The following is a 23886-nucleotide window of genomic DNA, read 5'->3' as shown; positions in this document are numbered from 1 at the left end:
GTAACACTATTCAGCCAACAGAGCACCTCAGAACATTCATATAAAAAGCCTATAGAGCAGAGCTACAATCACACCATGTATACAGTCATCTCTTCAGTTCAGGACAGTCCATTCACAATTCCTTTCTCAAGACCTCCACATGAGGGCTATAGCCGTGTCATTAAAAACAATACAAATATGTATACTACCGTTCGAAAGTTTGGGGTCACCTAGAAATGTCCTTGTTTTTGAAAGAAAAGCAAATTTTTGGTCCATTAAAATAACATCAAATTGATCAGAAATACAGTGTAGACATTGTTAATGTTGTAAATGACTATTGTAGCTGGAAACGACTGATTTTTAATGGAATATCTACATAGGCATACAAAGACCCATTATTAGCAACCATCACTCCTATGTTCCAATGGCATGTTGTGTTAGCTAATCCAAGTTTATCATTTTAAAAGGCTAATAGATCATTAGAAACCCATTTTTCAATTATGTTAGCACAGCTGAAAACTGTTGTCCTGATTAAAGAAGCAATAAAACTGGCCTTCTTTAGACTAGTTGAGTATCAGCATTTGTGGGTTCGATTACAGGCTCAAAATGGCTAGAAACAAAGACCTTTCTTCTGAAACTCGTCAGTCTATTCTTGTTCTGAGAAATTAAGGCTATTCCATGCGAGAAATTGCCAAGAAACTGAAGATCTTGTACAACACTGTGTACTACTCCCTTCACAGAACAGTGCAAACTGGCTCTAACCAGAAAAGAAAGAGGAGTGGGAGGCCCCAGTGCACAACTGAGCAAGAGGACAAGTACATTAGAGTGTCTAGTTTGAGAAACAGATGCCTCACAAGTCCTCAACTGGCAGCTTCATTAAATAGTACCAGCAAAACACCAGTCTCAATGCAACACATGTAGATATGTAGATATTCCATAAAAAATATGCAGCTTCCAGCTACAATAGTCATTTACAACATTAACAATGTCTACACTGTATTTCTGATCAATTTGATGTTATTTTAATGGACAAAAAATTTGCTTTTCTTTCAAAAACAAGGACATTTCCAAGTGACCCCAAACTTTTGAACGGTAGTGTAATGCCTCTAGTCTTTGAGAGAAAAATAAGAGCAAACATCGCATTTAAAGGTCCAATGCAGACGTTCTTATGTCAATATATAATCCTTTCCGGGTAACAATTAAGTACCTTACTGTGATTGTTTTCGATTAAAATGATAAAAATGAAACAAAAATAGCTTTTTAGCAAAGAGCAATATCTCAAGCAAGAATTTTGCCAGGACTGTCTGGGAGTGGTCTGAGTGGGGAGGGCAAACTGAAAACTAGCTGTTATTGAGAGGTTTGGAACTCTCTTTCTAATTGGTCTGTTAACTAATTAACTGCCTGGTGATGTCACCAGGCAAGACAAAACTCCATCCCACCAAAATAGGTTGAAATTTCAGGCAGTCTTTTCAAACAGCTCTTACACTAAAAGGGCATTATCATCATTTTCACAGTATTATTCCAACCTCATAGTGTGGAAATATATATAAAACACAGGAAAATCACGTTTTTGACTGCACTGGGGCCTTTAAGGTTTTCAATGAGTAAATGTAATACACACATTCATGAAAAATCTCAACAAATGAAGTCTCATTGAACATATAAAAAGGTAGTTTCACTTTGGACAATCACATTAGCAGACAGATGGAATAAAAAGTATTGTCAAGTGAATCCATGCTGTCGCTCTGATACGGTTTAGTCCTCACAACACGTAATGCAATAAACAGTTCCCTTCCAAGGAACCCATATAAAACAAAACATCAAAAAACAAGAAAACAAAAACAGCTTTTGATACTTTTACTGTATGGCTATCCAACCTTGGTCCTTGATGGCTATCAAAAACTCTATGAAGATTATAATCTATTGATGATTGAATTAGCTATCTTATTCAACCACTGCCCTCAGTTCTGAATGGAAATAATTCCACCCATTTATAAGATTATCAAGCATACAATCTGGGACATTAGCCATCAGGGCCATGGAGTGAGCAGACCTCCTTAAGTGGCACTAAAGCAGTACATTCTGAAATAACACTTTACCTTAAAAAGAAGCACACACAATAACGCACATATCATGGAAAACATGAAACCTAGGCCAAAAGGTGACGTAGTGTCATAAGCACTTTTTAGTTTTTAATTTCTCACAATGGAAGAGGGAGGGAAGGAGGCGCTTTGGGGAACTATAACACAATAACTGTATGTGTTAAAGGCAACAGAATTACTCCCATCCAGCACCATGTCCAGCACACAATTAGCTTGACATCCCAACCATATGACAGACAGGAGGAGATTCTGTTTATAGCACACACTATTCATGGCCCTGGAGTTTGGCCAATAATCACATTCAAATATTAAAGAAATACATGTACCATATCATTTGCAGAAATAGGCTAGTAACTTCTGTGATCTTCACTTTTTGCACTAATCCAGCCTGTTACAGTTTTATGCATGTATGCGTCAAATTCACAATGATTATGCAAGGCAAAATAAACAGCAGTCTCTTGAACTATGTACATTACAAGGGAGAACCCCTAGTATATTAATAGCTAATGCAGCTCTGTAACTAGGATCACTTTCTCCAGAGGCGGGAGATGGCAGTCTTTAGGGGTTGAGGCATAGTGTAGCTGTACTTCCTTAAAGTCACTCTTATTCTTACAAGTTCCAACTCAAGGCTCTGCCATAAAACTATAAAAACAAACACGTAGTAAACATAATGACAGAATTGGCTGCCGTATCAGCACCCACTTATGATCGCTATAATTCTAGGATGGGAGCCTTATGCCTTCATAGTTCTATTTTCCTTCTATGTGTACGTAGCTAAAGCACACTGCTCCAGCAGAGGTCTGTCCCGATGCACAAAGAATAGGCAAAAGATGAACGCAGAAGGAAAAGACCCAGAATGAAGGAGCAGAGCCAGGCCTAAAGTCAATGAATAGACACAGATGATTCTCATTACAGCAGCTCCAGAGCACTGGCACCTCCACCAGCTCATGCACCATGTGTACTTTCACTTTTTGCAGCTCTTCCTGTAGCCAATACTTTCCCCTTCAGACAGGGCGGTTCCAGTCATTCTATAAGATCACTTCCCTTCCACGTGTCAGTTAGCAGAAGCTGGGCGTCTGAGGTCGTTTGACTCTCACATCCTAATAGACAGTTCCTCTGCTTGACTCACCAACCTAAGTCATAAAAGCAAATAGCTACTGCATGAAGTATGTTGAAGAATCCTCGAAAGATAGAAGTGCAATTGATACGATAGATAAATACATCTGTGTATTATTCCTAGGTTTATCCTCTGATCGATAGACAGAAAACTTCTTGCAGGAGGGGAGGATGAGGAAGGGGGGGGCGAAGATTCTGTAATCATTTATATAATAGTTGACATCCCTGGGCTTGGCTGACTCCAGATCAATTTTGGGGTAGCTGATCTAATCTTCAATACAGATGACATCACTGGGCTTGCCTGACTTGAGGTCAGGGGTGGTGACGTCCCTCAGCGGGTCGCAGGACTTCTTGTCCAGGTGGCTGGACGGGGGTGGGGGGCCGTTGGACACTAGAAGAGGGGGCCCCGGGGGGAATCATTTGGGGGGAGGGGGGGTGGGGGTGAAGGGATATCAAACAGGGATATCAAAGAAAGGGTGCTCAGAAAAATAAATGACCCACATAAAACATTTTAAGCTTTTCATTCCCTAACATATTATTAGAAAGGGACACAGAGCAGTATTTCATCTTACAGTGCTCCATCTTTTTCAGTTATCTTGCAGTTTCTGTCCTCGGCTGTTCAGATAAGGAACATCTCATCTTACAGTTAGACCTACAGTCGTGCAGAGACAGGCCTCTTACCACTGACGTAGGGTCCCAGCGGCATCTGGCTGTAGTTGACCATGGCTCCTCCCGCAGGCCCCCGGAAGCTGCCCCCAAAACCAGTGCTGTACATCTGGGAACAGGCAAATGAGCCCTGGCCGAACGGCTGGAGGTAGAGTACAGAACACAATTTACACATCTTGTCAATGACGATATCAACCAAAATGACTTACCAAACCACTCCAACTAAACCAAGCCAAACCTACAGTACCCTGAACCTAACCTTGCTCCAACCAAACTAAACCTAATTGTACGAATCCTAACCCACCTATCACCATAACTGAGCCAATGCCTGTACAGTACCTGTTGGGGCGGAGGTTCGTTGCCACGGCTGGTGAGGCGGCTGAGGATGCTCCTCTCAGACATCTGCAGACGGGCAGACACCGGGGGGATCCGGGACAACATGTTGGGAAGCCGCGTCACATCTGCCTTCATATCACTCAGCAGCTCCTCCAGCTGGTTCAGTACTGGAACACACAGACACCGTCAATGACAAGAATGCACTAATGTATCCAATGTTATCTACAGTTGATGCAATAGTTAATTTTTATTCACCCAGATCTTGAGTTTGTAGACAGTGTTTTAGTCCTGCTGCTGTGTACACACTGGGAGATGACAGACCTTTGTGCAGCACAGCGTTGGCTGGCTTGTTCCCAGCCAGAGACTCCTTGGACAGGTGCTGGTGGGACTCAGCCAGACACTCCACCTCAGCAAAGCGGGTATTCAGGGCCATAGCCGGGTGGTTGGGGTCCTGGGTCATATTCAGGTACGCTGCCCTTCTTAACTGCTCCTCTATCACCAGAGCCTGCTCCAACAGCTAAAAGAGAGAGAGACTTTTGACATTGTCTTTCTTTAATAATAAATCCTCATTTAATTTTATTAAAACCTCACCATCCCTCCCCCCTTTAAAAAATGAATATCCCCTGTACTGCAGACCCATGCCAACCAGCTGTTAGTGGCCAGGGCTCCATGAAGAACCCTCCACTGGAGGTCCCCTGACCTCTTTGGTACTGGAAGTTTGTAGAGCACCCTCCATCTAAGACCCACCATTCTCTCCGCCCCATATACCCCCTGACACTGATGTGCCTTCACTCCTGTTAGGCTCCTAATGTTCCTCACCTTAATGCAGAGGTTGTAGAAGGCTTTACCTCCCACTCCCCCAAACTCTGACAGGCTCGGCGTGTTAAAATCTAAAAAGTCCTCCAGACACCCTTGCCAGTCCCCAGGCTCTGCCGTCACCTGCAGTGGCGGAAATATTGGTAGCCCCTCTCCGTTTCGCCGCTCACCGGCTCAGACAGTGCCTCCTGGACCTCCCCCCGGAATCTCTCCAGCAGCCTAAGAGATGTCAGTCCTGTTTGTTGTGCCAGGACTTCCAGGGTTTTCCACCCCTCCTCCCCCAGCAGTCTCAGGTCACCCAGCCTTAGTAAACCCGCTGCCATCAGTTGCCTCTGCAGGGTGGCCGACTGAACCGATCTCAAAAGGATGACTGGGTTGTTGAAGATAGGCTCCTCCCACACCCACAGCCCAGGCTCCACACCCCCTTCTTGTGTGGGCCTTAGTAAAAATCAGAGAGACCTGCTGTACTCAGCCTCTCCAGCCTCATGAGGAACAACTGCCGGTCCAACCCTAATCCGCCAACTCTCTTCAGCTGCGCGCATGCTGGTTCCCTCCAGCCAACATCAGTATGGTACAGCAGTCACTGCAGCGCCTTCAATCGGAATGCAGCCACCCTGCTCTCCAGTTCCACCAGGCCCTGTCCTCCTTCGTGTACGGACATATACAACACTGCCGTTCTCAGCCAGTGATGGCCCGACCAGAAAAAATCCACCAGCTTGCGTTGCAGGTCTGCAAGCAGACCGGCGACAGGGTTGAGAACAGCCAGTTTACGCCACAGGGAAGATGCCACCAGGTTGTTGATTATCAGCACCCTCCCTCTATATGACACTTGGGACAGGAGCCACCTCTACCTGGCCAGTCTTAATACCACAGCCTGTGACAGCCCCTCCCAGTTCTTCCTGACCCACATCTCCGAGCGCAGGTACACCCCCAAAATGTTAAGCCCTTCACAACCCCACTTCGAACCCCTTGGAAGTAGAGGGGGGGGGCTTATCCCTCCATGCCGACAATGCTATGCCTGTCAACACACCATGCCTGTCCAGCAAACTCCCTGCAGTCTCTTGAATAGGAGGCCCAAAAAAGTCTCAATGGCTAGTATATATAACTGCCCCGATAGAAGGCATCCTTGTCTAATGCCCCGCCTCACCGACTGGTCCTACTGAGCCCCCCTCCCACCATGACCATACATGACGCCCCAGGATACACATCTTCACACAAGCCAAAAACCTTTCCCCAAACCCAAACCCAGACATCACATTAAACAGATACTCATGGTCCACTCTATCAAATGCCTTCTCTTGGTCTAATGAGACCAGTCCAAAGTTCACATTAGAAACTCTCGACAACTCCAACATGTCCCTGATTAAGAACAAGATCTCTGTGAATGAGCGTCCCGGTACACAATATTTAAAGTTTAATCCTTGTGTACTATAGAGTCCAAATGGGACTTCAGTCTGTAAATGAGGACCTTAGCAAATATTTTACCACATACCCTTCAATGCCACAGGCCTCCAGTTCTTTTTTTAAAAAGAAATTGCAATTTTTATTTAACTAGGCAAGTCAGTTAAGAACAAATTCTTATTTACAATGACGGCCTAGGAACAGTGGTTTAACTGCCTTGTTCAGGGGCAGAACGACAGATTTTTACCTTGTCAGCTCTGGGATTCGATCTAGCAACCCTTCGGTTACTGGCCCAACGCTCTAACCACTAGGCTACCTGCCGCCCAAGTTCACACAAGTCCCCTTTTTTGGGATAGAGAGTCAGAACAGCCCGACGGCAGCTCATTGGCAACTCTCCTACCCCGATGCACTCATGCAACACGCAAAAGAAGTCCAGTCCAGTGCACGGCCGGGGGACATTTGGGTTACGGCCTCTGCCAGTTCATGGGAATGTCCATTTCATCCCTCTGTGCCAGAGAGAGCTTAGGGAGTTCTGCAAACAAAACCTCAGCACACATAGGATCACACAGTTCTGTCATAAACAACTCAGTATAAAACTCTTTTATACTAAGGTCCCAATGTAAACTGCCCAGGTCCCTACGTAATTCAGCTAAATTAGCCTGAAGGCCTACATTGCCTTGCCCCGCCAGCTCTACCTCCACTTCACTGATACTATGCTCAAGTTCCCCCTAGCCTCTGAGGATGAGAGAGCTGTATACTGTTGACAGAATAGCCGAATTTGGACTTTTCCAATATCCCACCATTGACTCAGAGACTGATACTCCTCTCTTCGATGCCCCCATCTTTCCCAAAAAGTCTGGAAGCCTGAGGAAAAGTGGCATCTTGTAAGAACTTGACATTAAACTCCCAATAGGATCCCTGCCGATGCCCTGGTGAAATAGACAGTCGAGCCATGGTTATGTGGTGATCTGAAAAACCCACCGGGATAATGGTAGCGCCCAACAGACTATTGCTTTGATTCCTGGACATGTAAAACCGATTGAGTCGGGCTGCACTCACCCCAGCCCAAAGACCTTCACCCATGTATACTATCTTGTGCTGGGAAGTCCAGTTCTCCAAACATCCACTAGGTCAAACTGCTTAATGATGTCCATTAACACCCCCACTGAGCCTGAATGAGGCTCCTCCCCATTTCAGTCTTTTGTATAATCCATCGTACAGTTCCAGTCCCTGCCAACCACCAGCGTCTCCTCAGGCGCTACCTGTGAGAGTTCCTGTCTAAGACACTCTCTCCCTGTGTTAGGCGCATACACATTTATAAGGACAAAACCCTTGCTGTTAATTTCTGATTTTACTACAAGCAGTCTACTCCTACACACCTCCTTTGAGGAGCAAATTTTTATGGCCAGACCCGGTGCAAAAAGGACTGCCACCCCTGCAATAACATTTGTTCCATGGCTCAGCATACTTGCCCCTTTCCACCAGAGCCCCCAATCGACTTCATTCACCACATCACTATGCATCTCCTGCAGAAACATCACCTGTACTTTTTTTTGTTTTACATATTCACCCCAACAGACTTCTCTTTACCGCATCTCTGGCACCATTTTATATTAAGCGAGCCTACCCGAAGAGTCTCCATAAGAAGTGTGAGAAAAGCCAGCAAAGAATAAGACCAATAGCAAAGCTCAAATAGACCCAGTGCCATAAAAAAATGATTAATCTAAACAGTGTCTGAAGGTAGACCCTTACGCACGGTTGTGACCCACTTCCTCAACCTAAAACGTTTCCGGGTGAGAGGACACCATGCCCCTCATTTTTCATAGCGTGTTGTACTGATCTTACAAACTTTCCCGGATCGCAAAAAAAAAAGCTTCAAGATGAACCTTTTTCCCTTTAGTCTCATTCAGGAACCTTGACAGTTCCCTCACCGTGTACTTTGACCCTTTGCCTCTCAGCTCTGGACCCATTGAGGAGTCTGAAAAGAAAGCATCCTCATCGTCCTCTTCCTCAGACTCACCTTCCTCCTCCTCATCTCCATCTCCCATCCTGACCACCTGCCCTTTCTCTCTAGCTGGGGCCTCCCCCCAGCAGCAGGCAAAGGTTCCTTAGTGCCTTTGACCACACCAGCCTCTCCCCTCCCACCTCCTTTCTTCTCCCCCCTTTTTCCTTTTCCACTTGACACCGTCCTCCACAACCCCCAGTCGCTTACCCTTCCCCACTATACTCTCCTCATCCACTAGCATAACCTGACTAGACCCATCCTCATCTACACCACCATCCATGTCATGACTAGACCCCACCACCATCCATGTCATGACTAGGCCCAGCCTCATCTACACCACCATCTATAGCATGACTAGGCCCAGCCACTGCGATTCCATGGCCCCCTGCACGTTGACCTCGATTTCCCCCACTGGGGCTTGTACCCTCACCTTGTCTACGGTCTTTATGTGACCACGCAAAGCTCTTATGCCCCAAATCCTCACACTCAAAACACCGTAGACTATCTGTGCTGGCACGAAAACCACTAGTAAACTTACCAAACCGACTCAGCACTTTCGGGATTTGATCATCTGTAATAAATGGAGGCAGATTCGCAACTACCACCCTAGTCGAAGGAGTCGAAAAGAGGAGAAATCGGCACCAACACATCCCTTACAAATATTCCACTAGCAATCAACCTACACACCAAATGTACTCTTTTCATGAACACAACCACAGCTTTGTTCATTCTGGATGCAGAATGTATAAATTCAGCTCCTACCTGTTCGCTGACCGCGAGCAGAACCTCCTCCACCTTAACTCCATTTTCAGGAACACACCTGAATCCATGCCGTAATGACAGCGTCTCCACCGCGCTAGGCTGCGAAGCCATCGCGCACACCACACCGTTCAAACCCCAGGAAACTAAAACGCTGTCCTCTTCCTCCCTAACTTTGAAAAAAAAAAAAAATGTGGGTACCACTAAACTAACAGTGCTTTAATCCTCCACCATAGAAGAAAAAAAATTGAAAGAAAAGACCAAGGAAAGAATCAAGAAAATAAGTATGGACAGAGCCCTCCACACAGCCTCTCAACTACAAAATGCTCCCAGCATGCACTGAGAGAGAGAGAGAGAGAGAGAGAGAGAGAGAGAGAGAGAGAGAGAGAGAGAGAGAGAGAGAGAGAGAGAGAGAATGTTGCCTGCTGTTGTTTTGCCCACTATTCAGATTCAGGATGTTCACAAATGTGTTTGTATGACAGCAAAAAGCGTCTCACCTTAAAGCGGCGAGCCAGGAACTTGTTCTTCATCTCCAGGTAGTTCCCCTTGTGCATCTCAGTCTTGAAGGGCTCATTGAGGATGGCATAACGTGGGTCGTTCTGAATGTCCTGCCAGCGGGCATAGCCATGTCTGAGGTTCCCCCGTCAGTGAAAACAAACATTATAAAATAACTTCACATCACAAATAGCTTTAAGACTTCAGCTCCTCTGAGACCAGACAAGTGAATTACTGTGCACTGTGAATTCTGAACAGCTCTGTAAGATGCAGAGGAAGGATACGTTACGATGCCAGCCAGCAGCCAGTAGTCGTGGCGACGGTGCCAGATGTCATACATCTTCCCAGATGACACAGCGGCCCGCTCCTCGTTCTGCCACAGGGTGTGTAGCTCTGACAGAGATTAACAAACAATAGACCTGACCAAACATGTAGTGTTCCTTCCTATACCTCAGCTGTCCTGTATGGCTCAATTGGTAGAGCATGGCGCTTGTAACACCAGGATTGTAGGTTTGATTCCTGCTGGGGCCACCCATGCAAACAATATATGCACGAATAAGTGCTTTGGATACAAGTGTCTGCTAAATGGCATATATTATATTATTATACTACCTGTATCTCCTGCTCATCCCTCACCTGTGAAACCTCCGTCGGCAATGTTGAACATGAACCTCATTTTGAAGCCGTTCTTCTCCACCTCCCTCCTGATGTCCTCCGTCTCCTCCTGTGCTTCTTTCTCACCATTCAGCCGGCCCTCGGGCACTGGCATGTCCTCGCTCTTGGGCTCGTCTGAAAAAACTAAGTAAATGGATTGACTAGATTCCATTTTTGAGTTCCACCCTCAGGAAAAAGTGTTACCTCACTAATATACAGTAATGTGTCTTTCACTCTTGCTACTCAAAGAGTGAGAAGGTTTTCAGGTTTTTCTTGTTCTGCATTTACCTGGCTTCAGTTCCTTCTCCTCAGGTTTGGCTGGGGCAGGATCACTGTCTCCTTTATCTAAAGACTTCTCTGTCTCTCTACAAGGCTCCGCTAGGGGGTCATAGACAGAGACATGGCCAAATCAAAACAGAGAAATGTCACAACTGACTTTTTTGAGGTGGGACAAACCAAAGCCAATACATTAACCATTTACATCTCATTGGATCATAATAACCATGTAATGCACCACTCACCTTTTGGTGAGCTTTGATTGGACGACAGCTCTGTCTGTTTGGATGGAGGCTCTTTAGGATTGGTGGATGGCTCTGGAAGTGTGGAGGGTGTGTCTGTCCTTTCATTACTCTCCTCTGAGGAGACTGGTTTGTCCTCTGTGCTGCCCTTCACTGTCTCATCACTGTCAGCAGCCTTGTCTGTCTTCTCTACCTGGGAAGATGACTCTGTACTTAGATTAGTCTGGAGAGACAACCATCACAGATGGAGAGGGAGAGACAGATGGGGGGAGAGAGAGAGAGAGAGAGAGAGAGTCAGTTTACATTATAAGGTGATAGTTAGAAGGTGGCATATGTTTTGAATTATAAGAACGATTCAATTAGATGTAGGGGAAAAGAACAGTATGAAGACAGTAAAAGATAGAGGGATAAGAATGATAAGAGACAAGGCAATTAAGGAACATTTCAGAAGAAGAGGAGTGAACTCTGACCTCCAGTTCTGGTAGCTTCTTGTACTCTAGTTCTGTGGTCTCCTTGTCTTCAGTAGGCCCTGAGATTGAGTCCATCTTCTCTGTAAAAACAGCAAATCAATCACCAACATTGTCTCTCCTTTCCTGTTTAATGAATCTAATGAACTAACATAAGTGAAACAGACACACACCCAAACAAACACACACACTCCACACTGGACAAGGTAAGGATGTGTAGCTCGTGCCACCACTTGGAAGAAGCTACAAATGGACATGAAACTGCAGGAGCTGGTCTTCTTGAATTAGTTCAAAGCTAGGCTCAAATCTCTGGTGGACAATAAAGTGAGGGGCTGTCAATGTTTTGACCCTTAGACGCACCACACCTTCCCAAATATTTCTTGCCTGCTCAATGTGTAAATGTATGTTTTTAAACTGTGGTGCTTTGTGTTTTATGTTGTAATTATGTCTGAAACTGTGTGCTGCTATTTTGGCCAGGTCTCTCTTGGAAAATATATATATATATTTTTTATCTCAATGAGACTAACCTGGCAAAAAAACAAAAAACAAATGTGACTCTGACCTGGTGGGACAGGAGTGCCTGGAGGCTGGGGTGTGGCTGCAGGGCTGGCAGGGACAGGGGTGTTGGGGTCAGAGGACAGACTCTCAGTCAGTTTCTTCAACTCTAGTCCAAGTGGGATCAGGTCTGGAGTGCTGTACTTTCCATTGACATGCTCAAACTCCTGGACCTGGATACAGACACAACAGTGAGTTAGCAATCTATGAGAAGACACTGGGTTTCTCCACCATTCTAGACTTTGTATTGAAGACATGCTATCTAAAACCAGATGCTAAAGGCTGGGAACCAACCTTACTAAATCTAAACATAGGCTACAAGACATTTCTCATCCCAGTTAGGAGGGGAACTAGTTGTTTTCTGCTGGGTTTAACTTATGTGATTGGTTGGTTAATTTTAATGATTGGTTGATGTGTACCTTTTTCCTGACCAGAGACATAACCCCGATCCTGGTGAGGACATGTTGGCGGGACAGCCCCTCTCGTGGGACACCGTCTGCAAAGGTCTCCGCCCCGTCTGCCCCCGGCTCACAAAGATGTCTCATGAACAGGGACACATAGGCCCTAGAGAGACAGGGAGACATCATACACAGACAGGTATGCATTTGAATGGGACGTAATGATGAACAGTAGAGACTGTTGAGATGCCGTTGAATCCCAGTTAAAATACTCCTGAATACAAGATGAGCTTTAAATACCTGAACTCTTTCTCACTCTTCCCTCTCAGGTCTCTGACCAGCCAGTGAGAGTTGAAGGCGTCCTGAGGAGGCATGCCCCAGCGCATGATAGCGTTGAGGAAGGCCTTCCGCTGACGGGTGTTGAACCCCAGCACCTGCCACAGGGCATTAAACCCACTAGTCAAATCAACACGCACACACATGTTGTCTACTAAATTAAAACCAGAGTGCTTCCTTCCTTACCTCGATGTTGCCCCCTACACGTGCCAGCAGGGGTGGCAGAGGTTTGTCCCTGTCACTCTTCAGCTGTCTGCGAGAGTGCCTGCGCCCACCTACAGAGAAACACCCCCACCATCAGCCAGGTGCCTCAGCAACATCTTACCAATGATAGGTTCCAGGCCCATCTACACAGAGCAGAGCTGGCACTGAGCGAGTTATCTATAACGTAGTGATTACGCAGGTCTCATTGACACCCACCTTCCGGCCTCTCCTCGAAATCTTCGTCCTCGTCCTCGGACCCCACGGAGTACTCGGAATGATTGTCTGAAAGATCATCCTGCCACTCTGAGCCACAGATCAGATCAGAGAGAAACAGCACAGTGCATTCACTTCTGCAGGGGCCCACTAGGGGGAGGGGGGGGCTGGCACTGCAGACCACTACAGTGGGCATGCACACTACTCCACTAGGGGGCAGGCACCCTCTACTGACTAGCAGCAGAGCCTCTGTCTGCTCGGTCCTCCCAGCCACTACACTGGTGGACTGTGCACTTCATCAACACTTCGTCTCTGAGTGTGCTTTTGCTTTAGATGGGTTTTAAAACGGTTCCCCTTCAGTCTCAAATACCTATTGTTGAACTATGGGGGATAGTGTTATAGAGCACCGCAACACAACTTACATACTGTAAAGCTAAAGCAATATAAAGCAATACAGCTTCTAAATGTGTCACTATTTTCAAGCAAGCTGCTATAGTTATAGACACACAACCAAAGAGAGGTATAGTGTGCCACTCGTGTTACCAGAGGTATATCTAGAGGGATGCTTAGTTCACTAAACTTTTCCCTAGGAGGGGGAAGAAGCATATAGTTCCTGTTAAAGCAGAAGAGAAATGCAGGCCAGAGTGTACAGTACAGTATGGGGCAAACCTTGGTCCTCCTGAGACGTGTCGTTGTAGTTGACCTGCTTGCGGATGCGTTTGCCTTTTCCCAGGTTGCGGGCCAGGTCCTCCTGCTGCTGCTCATAGTGGTGCCTCAGCAGCTTCTCCCAGTAGTCTGGATCCACATTCTCCTCCTGCTTAATGATCTCCCGCTGGGGCTCCTCCTGAACACACGCACAGACACACACAGGAACACACACACAGTGAGAATACTGAACAAGGAAACAAGGATACTACTGGGTAAACATAGTGGTTAGCTTAGCTACTACAGAATAAAGTGAGAATACAATGAAGAGAGACGACTGAATACACATAGACAATGTGAGAATACATAACAGAGCCACTCCTAGACATAGACACCTCCGATGCTGACTGAGTGTGTCTGAGTGTGTGTGTCCTTTACCTCCGCGTCCTCGTCTTTGACAACATACTGGGCCACCTTGAAGGAGCTGAGGTATTCGTTCATGTTCTGGATCTCAGTGTCCTCCGTAGCATTCTGGCTACGGTCCAGCAGCTTGGAGATGGCATTGTCATCATAGTGAATGACACTACCCTCATCTCCATCCTTTATGTCCCCTGGAATAAACACAAGATTCACAACATACTGTATCAGAGGAACACAGATTTACATCTTGTTCAAATCAGTTAAAAACGTCGATATGTTCCTGGCAAAACAGGTTTGACTTTTTCATACAGAAATTAATTGTAATTGTGACACATTGTAGTCAGTACGCGCATCATTAGTCTTACACAGTTTCTGGTGGGAACCCATGGCCCGAGCTGCCGCCTCCATCTCATCCTTGAAGAGCTCCTCAGTGCCAAATTTGAGGATGTCGTCCAGCTCCTGTTTGGACATGGAGCCGGTCTTGGAGCCCAGGCCGGGTCTCACCACAAGGTGGGTCAACATCATCTTCCTCTTGGCCACCTGGGTGATGCGCTCCTCCACGCTGGCCCGTGTCACGAAGCGATAGATCATCACTTTCTTGTTCTGACCTATACGGTGGGCCCTGCTGAATGCCTGCAGCAGAGAGATGGAGGGAGGGAGAGAGAGAGTGAGAGAGAGGGGCAGAGAGATACAGAAACAAAGAAACAGAACAGGGAGTCAAGGAGGAAGAGAAATGGAAAGAGACTATTCACAACACTGTGAGGGTTCTAATGCATACAGACAACAGTTTATTATGTAGCCTGTCTTAGTGTGTACCATGTCCCACAGTACCTGGATATCGTTGTGAGGGTTCCAGTCTGAGTCGTAGATGATGACGGTGTCTGCCGTGGCCAGGTTGATGCCCAGGCCTCCAGCTCGGGTGGAGAGCAGGAAGCAGAACTGCTGTGCACCCGGTGCTGCAGTAGAAATTAAGTCACACAGTCATGGAGTGTGTACGCAAGTGTGTGAGTATAAGTGCTGTCTGTGCTGCTCCCTGCTGGACAAAGACAGAACAGCTGCGTAACTCACCATTGAAGCGGTCGATAGCCTCCTGTCGTAGCCCCCCTGTGATGCCTCCATCGATGCGTTCATATTTGTAGCCCTCGTATTCCAGAAAGTCCTCAAGCAGATCCAGCATCTTAGTCATCTGGGAGAAAATGAGAACTCTGTGTCCTTCATCTTTGAGTTTCTTCAGCATCTTCTGGAGCAGGGTGAGTTTGCCTGAGGACTTGACCAGCTGGTTCCCATCATAAGAGCCATTGGGTAACACTGGCGCCTCCTGCATTTACACAAAGAGCAAATAACCCAATGAGAAAGCGCAGCACCTCACACACAGACAGTCAACTCTCACTGATAAACACAAATACCCGCATGTTGGCAACCTATAAACTTCTACAATACATGGCTTCCCTTTGCCCTCTCTCCTCCGCATCACGCCCTCTCCCCTCCCCCTCTCCTATCTCTCCTCCCTCCCTCCCTCCCTCACCATGGCTGCCACGGGGAACAGGTAGGGGTGGTTGCAACACTTCTTCAGGTCCATCATGATGTTGAGAAGGGACACCTGGTTGCCCCCGCCCTTGGAGTTGAGCGCCTCAAAGTTCCGTGTCAGGATGAACTTGTAGTACTTCCTGTTAGTCAGAGGTCAAAGGTGAGAGGCGGGATTAAGCCTCGGGGTACAACTCAGAAGAGGTTTTATACAACAATGGGAGGTCCAATAGAAAAGTACTAGAAGAGGACTAACTAACTTCTGCATGGGGCTGAGCTCCACTCGTACAATGAGCTCTGTCTTGGAAGGCATGTTCTTGAAGACATCAGCCTTCAGTCTCCTGAGCATGTGTGGGCCCAGCAGGTCATGCAGCTTCTTGATCTGGTCCTCCTTGGAGATGTCTGCAAACTCCTCCAGAAAGCCCTCCAGGTTACTGCAGACAGAGAGAGCACAGACACAGCAAAACAGTTTATAGATACCTTGTAAAGACGGTACAGTCAATGTTAAAATGAGCAATGGAAGCCTTGGCTTCAGGCAGTACTGTAAGGAGGACCCTGTGGTCACCATTGCATCTCCCTAAGCAGTAGGTCTTTGCGCTCTGCTACAGCAGCAGGTAGCAGGCCCCATAGCAGACTGCCAGGCTAATGGAGGGGCCCTAGGGGGAGGTACAGTACAGCTCTTACTTGAATCTCTCTGGGGTGAGGAAGTTGAGCAGGTGAAACAGCTCCTCCAGGTTGTTCTGCAGAGGAGTACCAGTCAGTAGCAGCTTATAGTAGATCTTATAACCGTTGAGGATTCTGAAAAACTGAGGTACAGTGACAGAGACATTAGAGGCTCAACCAAGCCACAAATAGAGTTGAGTAATAATTATATACGAGGTTGATGAAGTTGAAAGGGAGGAGATGGATAATATATTGATAATACATTGTAAAGAAATCAGAATTTAGATCTTAAGAAACGGACTATTAGACAATTTACCAGTGACAAAGACAATAATGACCAATTACATCAATTTGTAGAATGCATTGGTTTAATTTGAGGTGTTGGGTTACCTTTGACTGGTTGTTCTTCAGTCTGTGGGCCTCGTCCACCACTAGACAGGCCCAGTTAATAGAGCCCAGAATGGTCTGATCAATGGTAATCAGCTCATATGATGTCAGCAACACATGGAACTTGATGGCACTGTCTTTCTGTCAAGACCAAAACAGAGATTCTAGATATGACAACCACTCTCCTTTCTATGTAAATTACACGCTTGTCGATGTTCACTGAGATTCAATACATTGTAAGTGTAGTTCATGGGGATACCTTCATACGGAAGACCTTGCGGCCTGTCTTGACTGTACTGTCCTCAAAAGTGAACTCGTTCTCCCTGATGACCGCTCGGCTATCTTTGTCCCCAGTGTAAGTGACCACGTAGAAGTCTGGGGCCCACATCTCAAACTCCCTCTCCCAGTTGATGATGGTGGACAGGGGAGCACTGACCAGGTATGGCCCTTTGGAGTGACCCTGAAGGGGGGGGACATGTTTCAGTCATGACTAAAGACACTATTTGACAATATATGCAACATAAATTGTATTACTTTAATCAGTACTGATTCTATTGTGTTGTATTTACCCAAAGGAGAAGTTTTCTCTTATACAACCAAATGTCTATTTTTGATGTAAATGGCATGTTATAGAAAAAGGTGTCTGGACCCTTCTATAAAATTCCATTTACATCAAAAATAGACATTTGGTTGTATAAGAGAAAACTTGTCCTTTAATAACGTCATAGAACATTAATACCAAACAAATAGACCCCTGTTCTGTATGAGCCTGTCCTCCTCACCCACCTCCTTGTAGAGTGAGTAGAGGAACACGATGGTCTGGACAGTCTTGCCAAGGCCCATCTCGTCTGCCAGGATAGTGTCTGTGCCCTGTGCCCAGGAGAACCGTAACCAGTTCAGACCCTCCAGCTGGTATGGATGCAGGGTGCCCCCAGTGGCATTGATGTACCAGGGTTGATGTTCAAACTTGATGGTAGGCTAGTGACAGAGAGAGAACAACCAGAGGTATATCAGTTGATTGTTAAGCCAATTGGACTGTATGTTTTAGTCCCTAGTAATGATGGCCACTCACATCTATAATTGGGGCATCAGGGGGGATTTCTCTCTCCCTCCTCTTCTCCTCCTCCTCTTTACCCTTCTTTCCCTTTCTCACCACTAAGGGGCGCTGGTCATCACCAATCATCTGCTCCCTGTCAAATCCCAGTAGACATTAACAAATAGTCAACTCAGGATGTGAAATCATGTGAAACAAATATGCTTGTGTGTGTGAGAGAGACACAGAGAGGGAGAGCGAGACAGAGAGACACAGAGAGGGATAGAGAGACACAGAGGGAAAAAGAGAGAGAGAGCGCGAGACAGAGAGACACAGAGGGAGAGAGAGACAGAGGCAAAGAGAGAGAGAGACAGAGACACAGAGGGAAAGAGAGAGACAGAGAGAGAGGGAGAGCGAGACAGAGAGAGGGAGAGAGAGACACAGAGGGAAAGAAAGAGAGAGAGAGACAGAGAGAGAGACAGAGAGAGCTAAAACAAAGTGTGAGATCTGAGCTGACCTGTGGTCCCAGTAGGAGTGTTTGCTGTGGTTATACTCAGGGACGTCAAAGTCATCTACCTCCCAGGTGCACTGGTCATAGGGCAGGTCTCTCCACTTGATCATGTAGTGCACATCTCCATCCTTATCATAACTGCAGGGAACGCAAGGAACAATGACCGTCAAAACTCTGTGAGCTTTTGGATTGAACCTCAGAATACAAAGACAATTACTTGTACACATTTCAAACCTGGGACAAAAATGTTTTAGGATGCTGTAGATATGACTGTCTTTACTCCATTGTGTATAAAGTGGTGAGTGTGAGTCTGGGCGAGAGGAAGTCCCTATAGGGAGAGGACAGGGTGTGTATAGAGTGAGCACCTGTGGTTGAGGATCCTGTGGATGACCATCCACTCTGGCTTGATGCCGTAGCGGTAGAATCTCTCCTCCATGGCAGCGTACTGCGGGTCTTTACTCTTCCTCTTCTCATTGTTCAGCTCCTCCTCCCCAGAGCCGTAGTCGTAAGGAGGGGGCTCGTCCATGTCGTTCTTCCGCTGGTAGTTACGGTACATCACCGCGTGGTACAGCTCTAACTGCACACACCAGAGACAAGGGCATGGTTTAACCAACAATGCTGCGGAAAAAGTATATTCTTGTCATATTTGTGACAATGTGCTGTGACGTGTTGTCTTGTAAGCAGGCAAGTCCACAAATAGTGGTGTACCTGCGCCCTCCACTGGCCAAGTGCCCTTTTGAGTGGTGGTATAATTATAAAAACATTTGTATACTGTTTTTGTCGTTGTTGTTCTGAACCCACTGCCCCCAAGTTCACCACCCCCCACCCTTGCCTGTACGGAGATTGCGCACGCCCGGTATCCAAACATGCATGGCTTGAAATGCAGTCACAGGTCGAGTGTGTGTAGCAAGCTACCTAGTGTAAATATCAACAGTACTGCCACAGTAGCATAACACTTGATAACACTTGATTTACATCATCAATATTCGGTTTGATTGTCTGATAGCCTACGAGCAGCACTTTATTTATTTCCTGATCAGAAAGAGATGAAATAATTCAGAATATTCTACTACAGTAGGCCTATCATTTCAAATCAAATTAAATATTATTTGTCACATGCTTTGTAGACAACAGGTGTAGACTAACAGTGAAATGCTTACTTATGGGTCATTTTCCAACAATGCACAGTTAAAGATAAGATATTATAACAATAGAAAATAATGAGTAGAAAGTAACATGGCTATACAGTATATAGGGAGTAGAAAATTAACATTGCTATACAGTATATAGGGAGTAGAAAGTAACATGGCTATACAGTATATAGGGAGTAGAAAATAAGATGGCTATACAGTATATAGGGAGTAGAAAATAACATGGCTATACAGTATACAGGGAGTATAAAATAACATGGCCATACAGTATACAGGGAGCAGAAAATAACATGGCTATACAGTATACAGGGAGTATAAAATAACATGGCCATACAGTATATAGGGAGTAGAAAATAACATGGCTATACAGTATACAGGGAGTATAAAATAACATGGCTATACAGTATACAGGGAGTAGAAAATAACATGGCTATACAGTATACAGGGAGCAGAAAATAACATGGCTATACAGTATATAGGGAGTAGAAAATAACATGGCTATACAGTATACAGGGAGTAGAAAATAACATGGCTATACAGTATACAGGGAGTATAAAATAACATGGCTATACAGTATACAGGGAGTAGAAAATAACATGGCTATACAGTATACAGGGAGTAGAAAATAACATGGCTATACAGTATATAGGGAGTAGAAAATAACATGGCTATACAGTATAAAGGGAGTAGAACATGGCTATACAGTATACAGGGAGTAGAAAATAACATGGCTATACAGTATACAGGGAGTAGAAAATAACATGGCTATACAGTATACAGGGAGTAGAAAATAACATGGCTATACAGTATAAAGGGAGTAGAACATGGCTATACAGTATACAGGGAGTAGAAAATAACATGGCTATACAGTATACAGGGAGCAGAAAATAACATGGCTATACAGTATACAGGGAGTAGAAAATAACATGGCTATACAGTATACAGGGAGCAGAAAATAACATGGCTATACAGTATACAGGGAGCAGAAAATAACATGGCTATACAGTATAAAGGGAGTAGAACATGGCTATACAGTATACAGGGAGTAGAAAATAACATGGCTATACAGTATACAGGGAGTAGAAAATAACATGGCTATACAGTATACAGGGAGCAGAAAATAACATGGCTATACAGTATAAAGGGAGTAGAACATGGCTATACAGTATACAGGGAGTAGAAAATAACATGGCTATACAGTATACAGGGAGTATAAAATAACATAACTATACAGTATACAGGGAGTAGAAAATAACATGGCTATACAGTATACAGGGAGCAGAAAATAACATGGCTATACAGTATACAGGGAGTAGAAAATAACATAACTATACAGTATACAGGGAGCAGAAAATAACATGGCTATACAGTATATAGGGAGTAGAAAATAACATGGCTATACAGTATATATGAAGTAGAAAATAGCATGGCTATACAGTATACAGGGAGTAGAAAATAGCATGGCTATACAGTATACAGGGAGCAGAAAATAGCATGGCTATACAGTATATATGGAGTAGAACATGGCTATACAGTACATTTACATTACATTTTAGTCATTTAGCAGACGCTCTTACCCAGAGCGACTTACAGTAGTGAATGCATACATTTCATACATTTTTTTTCTCCGTACTGGTCCCCCGTGGGAATCGAACCCACAACCCTGGCGTTGCAAACACCATGCTCTACCAACTGAGCCACACGGGACACAGGGAGTAGAAAATAACATGGCTATACAGTATACAGGGAGTAGAAAATAACATGGCTATACAGTATATAGGGAGTAGAAAATAACATGGCTATACAGTATACAGGGAGTAGAAAATGACATGGCTATACAGTATATATGAAGTAGAAAATAACATAACTATACAGTATACAGGGAGTAGAAAATAACATAACTATACAGTATATATGAAGTAGAAAATAACATGGCTATACAGTATATATGAAGTAGAAAATAACATGGCTATACAGTATATATGAAGTAGAAAATAACATGGCTATACAGTATACAGGGAGTAGAAAATAACATAACTATACAGTATATATGGAGTAGAAAATAACATGGCTATACAGTATACAGGGAGTAGAAAATAACATGGCTATACAGTATATATGAAGTAGAAAATGACATGGCTATACAGTATACAGGGAGCAGAAAATAACATGGCTATACAGTATACAGGGAGTAGAAAATAACATGGCTATACAGTATACAGGGAGTAGAAAATAACATGGCTATACAGTATATATGGAGTAGAAAATAACATAACTATACAGTATACAGGGAGTAGAAAATAACATAACTATACAGTATATATGGAGTAGAAAATAACATGGCTATACAGTATACAGGGAGTAGAAAATAACATGGCTATACAGTATACAGGGAGTAGAAAATGACATGGCTATACAGTATACAGGGAGTAGAAAATGACATGGCTATACAGTATACAGGGAGTAGAAAATGACATGGCTATACAGTATACAGGGAGTAGAAAATAACATGGCTATACAGTATATAGGGAGTAGAAAATGACATGGCTATACAGTATACAGGGAGTAGAAAATGACATGGCTATACAGTATACAGGGAGTAGAAAATAACATGGCTATACAGTATACAGGGAGTAGAAAATAACATAACTATACAGTATACAGGGAGTAGAAAATAACATGGCTATACAGTATACAGGGAGTATAAAATAACATGGCTATACAGTATATAGGGAGTAGAAAATAACATGGCTATACAGTATACAGGGAGTAGAAAATAACATGGCTATACAGTATACAGGGAGTAGAAAATAACATGGCTATACAGTATACAGGGAGTAGAAAATGACATGGCTATACAGTATACAGGGAGTAGAAAATGACATGGCTATACAGTATACAGGGAGTAGAAAATAACATGGCTAGCCATTTGATTAGCTATTTAGCAGTCTTGTTTAGAATTCTTATGGCTTGGAGGTAGAAGCTGTTCAGGGTCCTATTGGTTCCAGACTTGGTGCATTAGTACTGCTTGCAGTGAGGTAGCAGAGGGAACAATAGCTTATTTTTTTTTATGCTTTGGATTGTGTGTAGCCCAAGAACAATGTGTAGCGTACAGTGGGGAATGCGCGGCACATCTGTCAGTGAACAGCATGCAGACAAAACAGTCCTTTTGCAATATTTCAAATAAAATTGCGGTATAACACAGGTTGGAAAGCAAATGGCTCCTGCTGAAAAGAGAAGACTCTAATCTGTCTGCTGTAGGCTACCAACATATTTTATCAACTTCCAAATAGGCCTTTTGAGCGAACATTGTTTTAAAAAGTAAAACAAGAGGGAGGTAGGCTTTTGGCACAAGCGCTTCGGCCATCGCCAGTGAGTGAGCTGTGCATCATTGGAATGCTTTTTCAGGACTATAATTTCCTTTTCACTCTTACTAGCTTGCTTAAAATTTGTGATGAGTGTGTTGTTTCAGAAATAAATAACCATAGGATAAAAAAATGAAAACATTCGTTACAGAGGCAGTTAGTAGGCCTGTTATGAATTTCGAGATATGAATTATGAAAGTGGATTATTTATTTTTCAAGGGGGATGTCCTTTTCTTTTCTTTTTAGCACCTGCCCCCTGAAAGGTCTGTGCACGGCCCTGCTTGTAAGCCCCTATATTTGAACATGGCTGACTTTCAAACACTGTGATAACTCTGACAAACCCCAGCAGTCAGCAGCAGTCAGACAAACAGACAGATTATTGTCTCACCTGTAGTTCGCTGACCCAGGAGCAGTGCCAGTAGGAGAGACCAGCCCACTTGACAAACAGTTCCCTCTCCGGGTGGCCCTTCAGGGGGGGCTTGACCAGCGGGTCCACCACCTCTCCATCAGGGCCAGGGGGCACCTCAGTGGGTAAGGGGGGATCCCCCCAAGTCCAGTGGAGAATCCTCTGTACCTTCCCCTTCAGAGGTGGGCACTAGAGGGGGAAAGAGAGTTATGTGAGACAGAATGGTATTATCCTCATTAGTCTATCTCTGTTCTCTCTTGGGAGCCTGCACAGAGAGTGACACTTTCCATTTTGTTTCCAGCAGTCTATTTTATTAATGGAGAGCAAAGTGCATTCTCACAAATAACATGGTTCATTAACTGGACCATTGTGGAGCATGTGACACTGACTGAACACTGATTGGTGGGAGAACTTGTCACTCACCATGCAGCGTGGGCACAGCCACTCCCCATTGGGTATCTCAGGGAGGGGAGGGTTGAGGCAGTGGATATGATAGGAGGAGGGGCAGGTGTCACAGCACAGCAGCTCCCCTCCATCTTTACACACTCTGCAGAACTCCAGGTGGTCATCCTCTTCCTCAACCGCAACCTCCTCCTCATCATCGTCATCATCTTTGGCCTCCCACTGGATGCCCTCCTTCTCCTGAATGCACAGATGAGGGATAGTGATAATGCACTTTGTTGTAACAATGCACTTCTGTCATAATGTGATAGGGATGATGTACTTCTGTTGTGTTTAGTGACAGTCAAGGTTAAGGTGTA

The 23886-nt window shown here is 44.9% G+C and overlaps 1 protein-coding gene across 9 annotated transcripts in view; it reads right to left on the bottom strand.

Annotated features, from left to right (window-relative positions):
• Nucleotides 1-1025: 1025 nt before the first annotated feature.
• LOC106565902 (chromodomain-helicase-DNA-binding protein 5) overlaps nucleotides 1026-23886 on the bottom strand; it is a 48678-nt gene continuing 25817 nt past the window's right edge. For 3 of the 9 annotated variants that reach the window (XM_014133571.2, XM_045691724.1, XM_045691723.1), the window contains 31 exons: nucleotides 23549-23767; nucleotides 23108-23314; nucleotides 18569-18780; nucleotides 18210-18341; nucleotides 17732-17849; nucleotides 17446-17637; nucleotides 16919-17119; nucleotides 16663-16800; nucleotides 16294-16415; nucleotides 15870-16043; nucleotides 15611-15752; nucleotides 15154-15403; nucleotides 14917-15041; nucleotides 14451-14718; nucleotides 14104-14276; nucleotides 13690-13864; nucleotides 13024-13110; nucleotides 12790-12878; nucleotides 12568-12701; nucleotides 12289-12433; nucleotides 11877-12042; nucleotides 11318-11397; nucleotides 10851-11070; nucleotides 10618-10707; nucleotides 10312-10473; nucleotides 9960-10068; nucleotides 9678-9810; nucleotides 4455-4716; nucleotides 4203-4366; nucleotides 3879-4005; nucleotides 1028-3588 (listed from right to left, as the gene is read on the bottom strand). In XM_014133571.2, the coding sequence (XP_013989046.1) occupies nucleotides 3464-3588; nucleotides 3879-4005; nucleotides 4203-4366; nucleotides 4455-4716; nucleotides 9678-9810; nucleotides 9960-10068; nucleotides 10312-10473; nucleotides 10618-10707; nucleotides 10851-11070; nucleotides 11318-11397; nucleotides 11877-12042; nucleotides 12289-12433; nucleotides 12568-12701; nucleotides 12790-12878; nucleotides 13024-13110; nucleotides 13690-13864; nucleotides 14104-14276; nucleotides 14451-14718; nucleotides 14917-15041; nucleotides 15154-15403; nucleotides 15611-15752; nucleotides 15870-16043; nucleotides 16294-16415; nucleotides 16663-16800; nucleotides 16919-17119; nucleotides 17446-17637; nucleotides 17732-17849; nucleotides 18210-18341; nucleotides 18569-18780; nucleotides 23108-23314; nucleotides 23549-23767 (4941 nt within the window). In that variant the 3' untranslated portion in view covers nucleotides 1028-3463. Of the gene's footprint in view, nucleotides 3589-3878; nucleotides 4006-4202; nucleotides 4367-4454; nucleotides 4717-9677; nucleotides 9811-9959; nucleotides 10069-10311; nucleotides 10474-10617; nucleotides 10708-10850; nucleotides 11071-11317; nucleotides 11398-11876; nucleotides 12043-12288; nucleotides 12434-12567; nucleotides 12702-12789; nucleotides 12879-13023; nucleotides 13111-13689; nucleotides 13865-14103; nucleotides 14277-14450; nucleotides 14719-14916; nucleotides 15042-15153; nucleotides 15404-15610; nucleotides 15753-15869; nucleotides 16044-16293; nucleotides 16416-16662; nucleotides 16801-16918; nucleotides 17120-17445; nucleotides 17638-17731; nucleotides 17850-18209; nucleotides 18342-18568; nucleotides 18781-23107; nucleotides 23315-23548; nucleotides 23768-23886 lie in introns of all 9 variants that reach the window. The other 6 variants (XM_045691725.1, XM_014133573.2, XM_014133574.2 and 3 more) reach the window with 6 other exon arrangements.

This window comes from Salmo salar, chromosome ssa12, assembly GCF_905237065.1.
Source record: "Salmo salar chromosome ssa12, Ssal_v3.1, whole genome shotgun sequence".
Lineage (NCBI taxonomy): Eukaryota > Metazoa > Chordata > Actinopteri > Salmoniformes > Salmonidae > Salmo > Salmo salar.
Note: the sequence above shows the minus strand (reverse complement) of the source record. Positions and strands in the feature narration are given on the sequence as shown.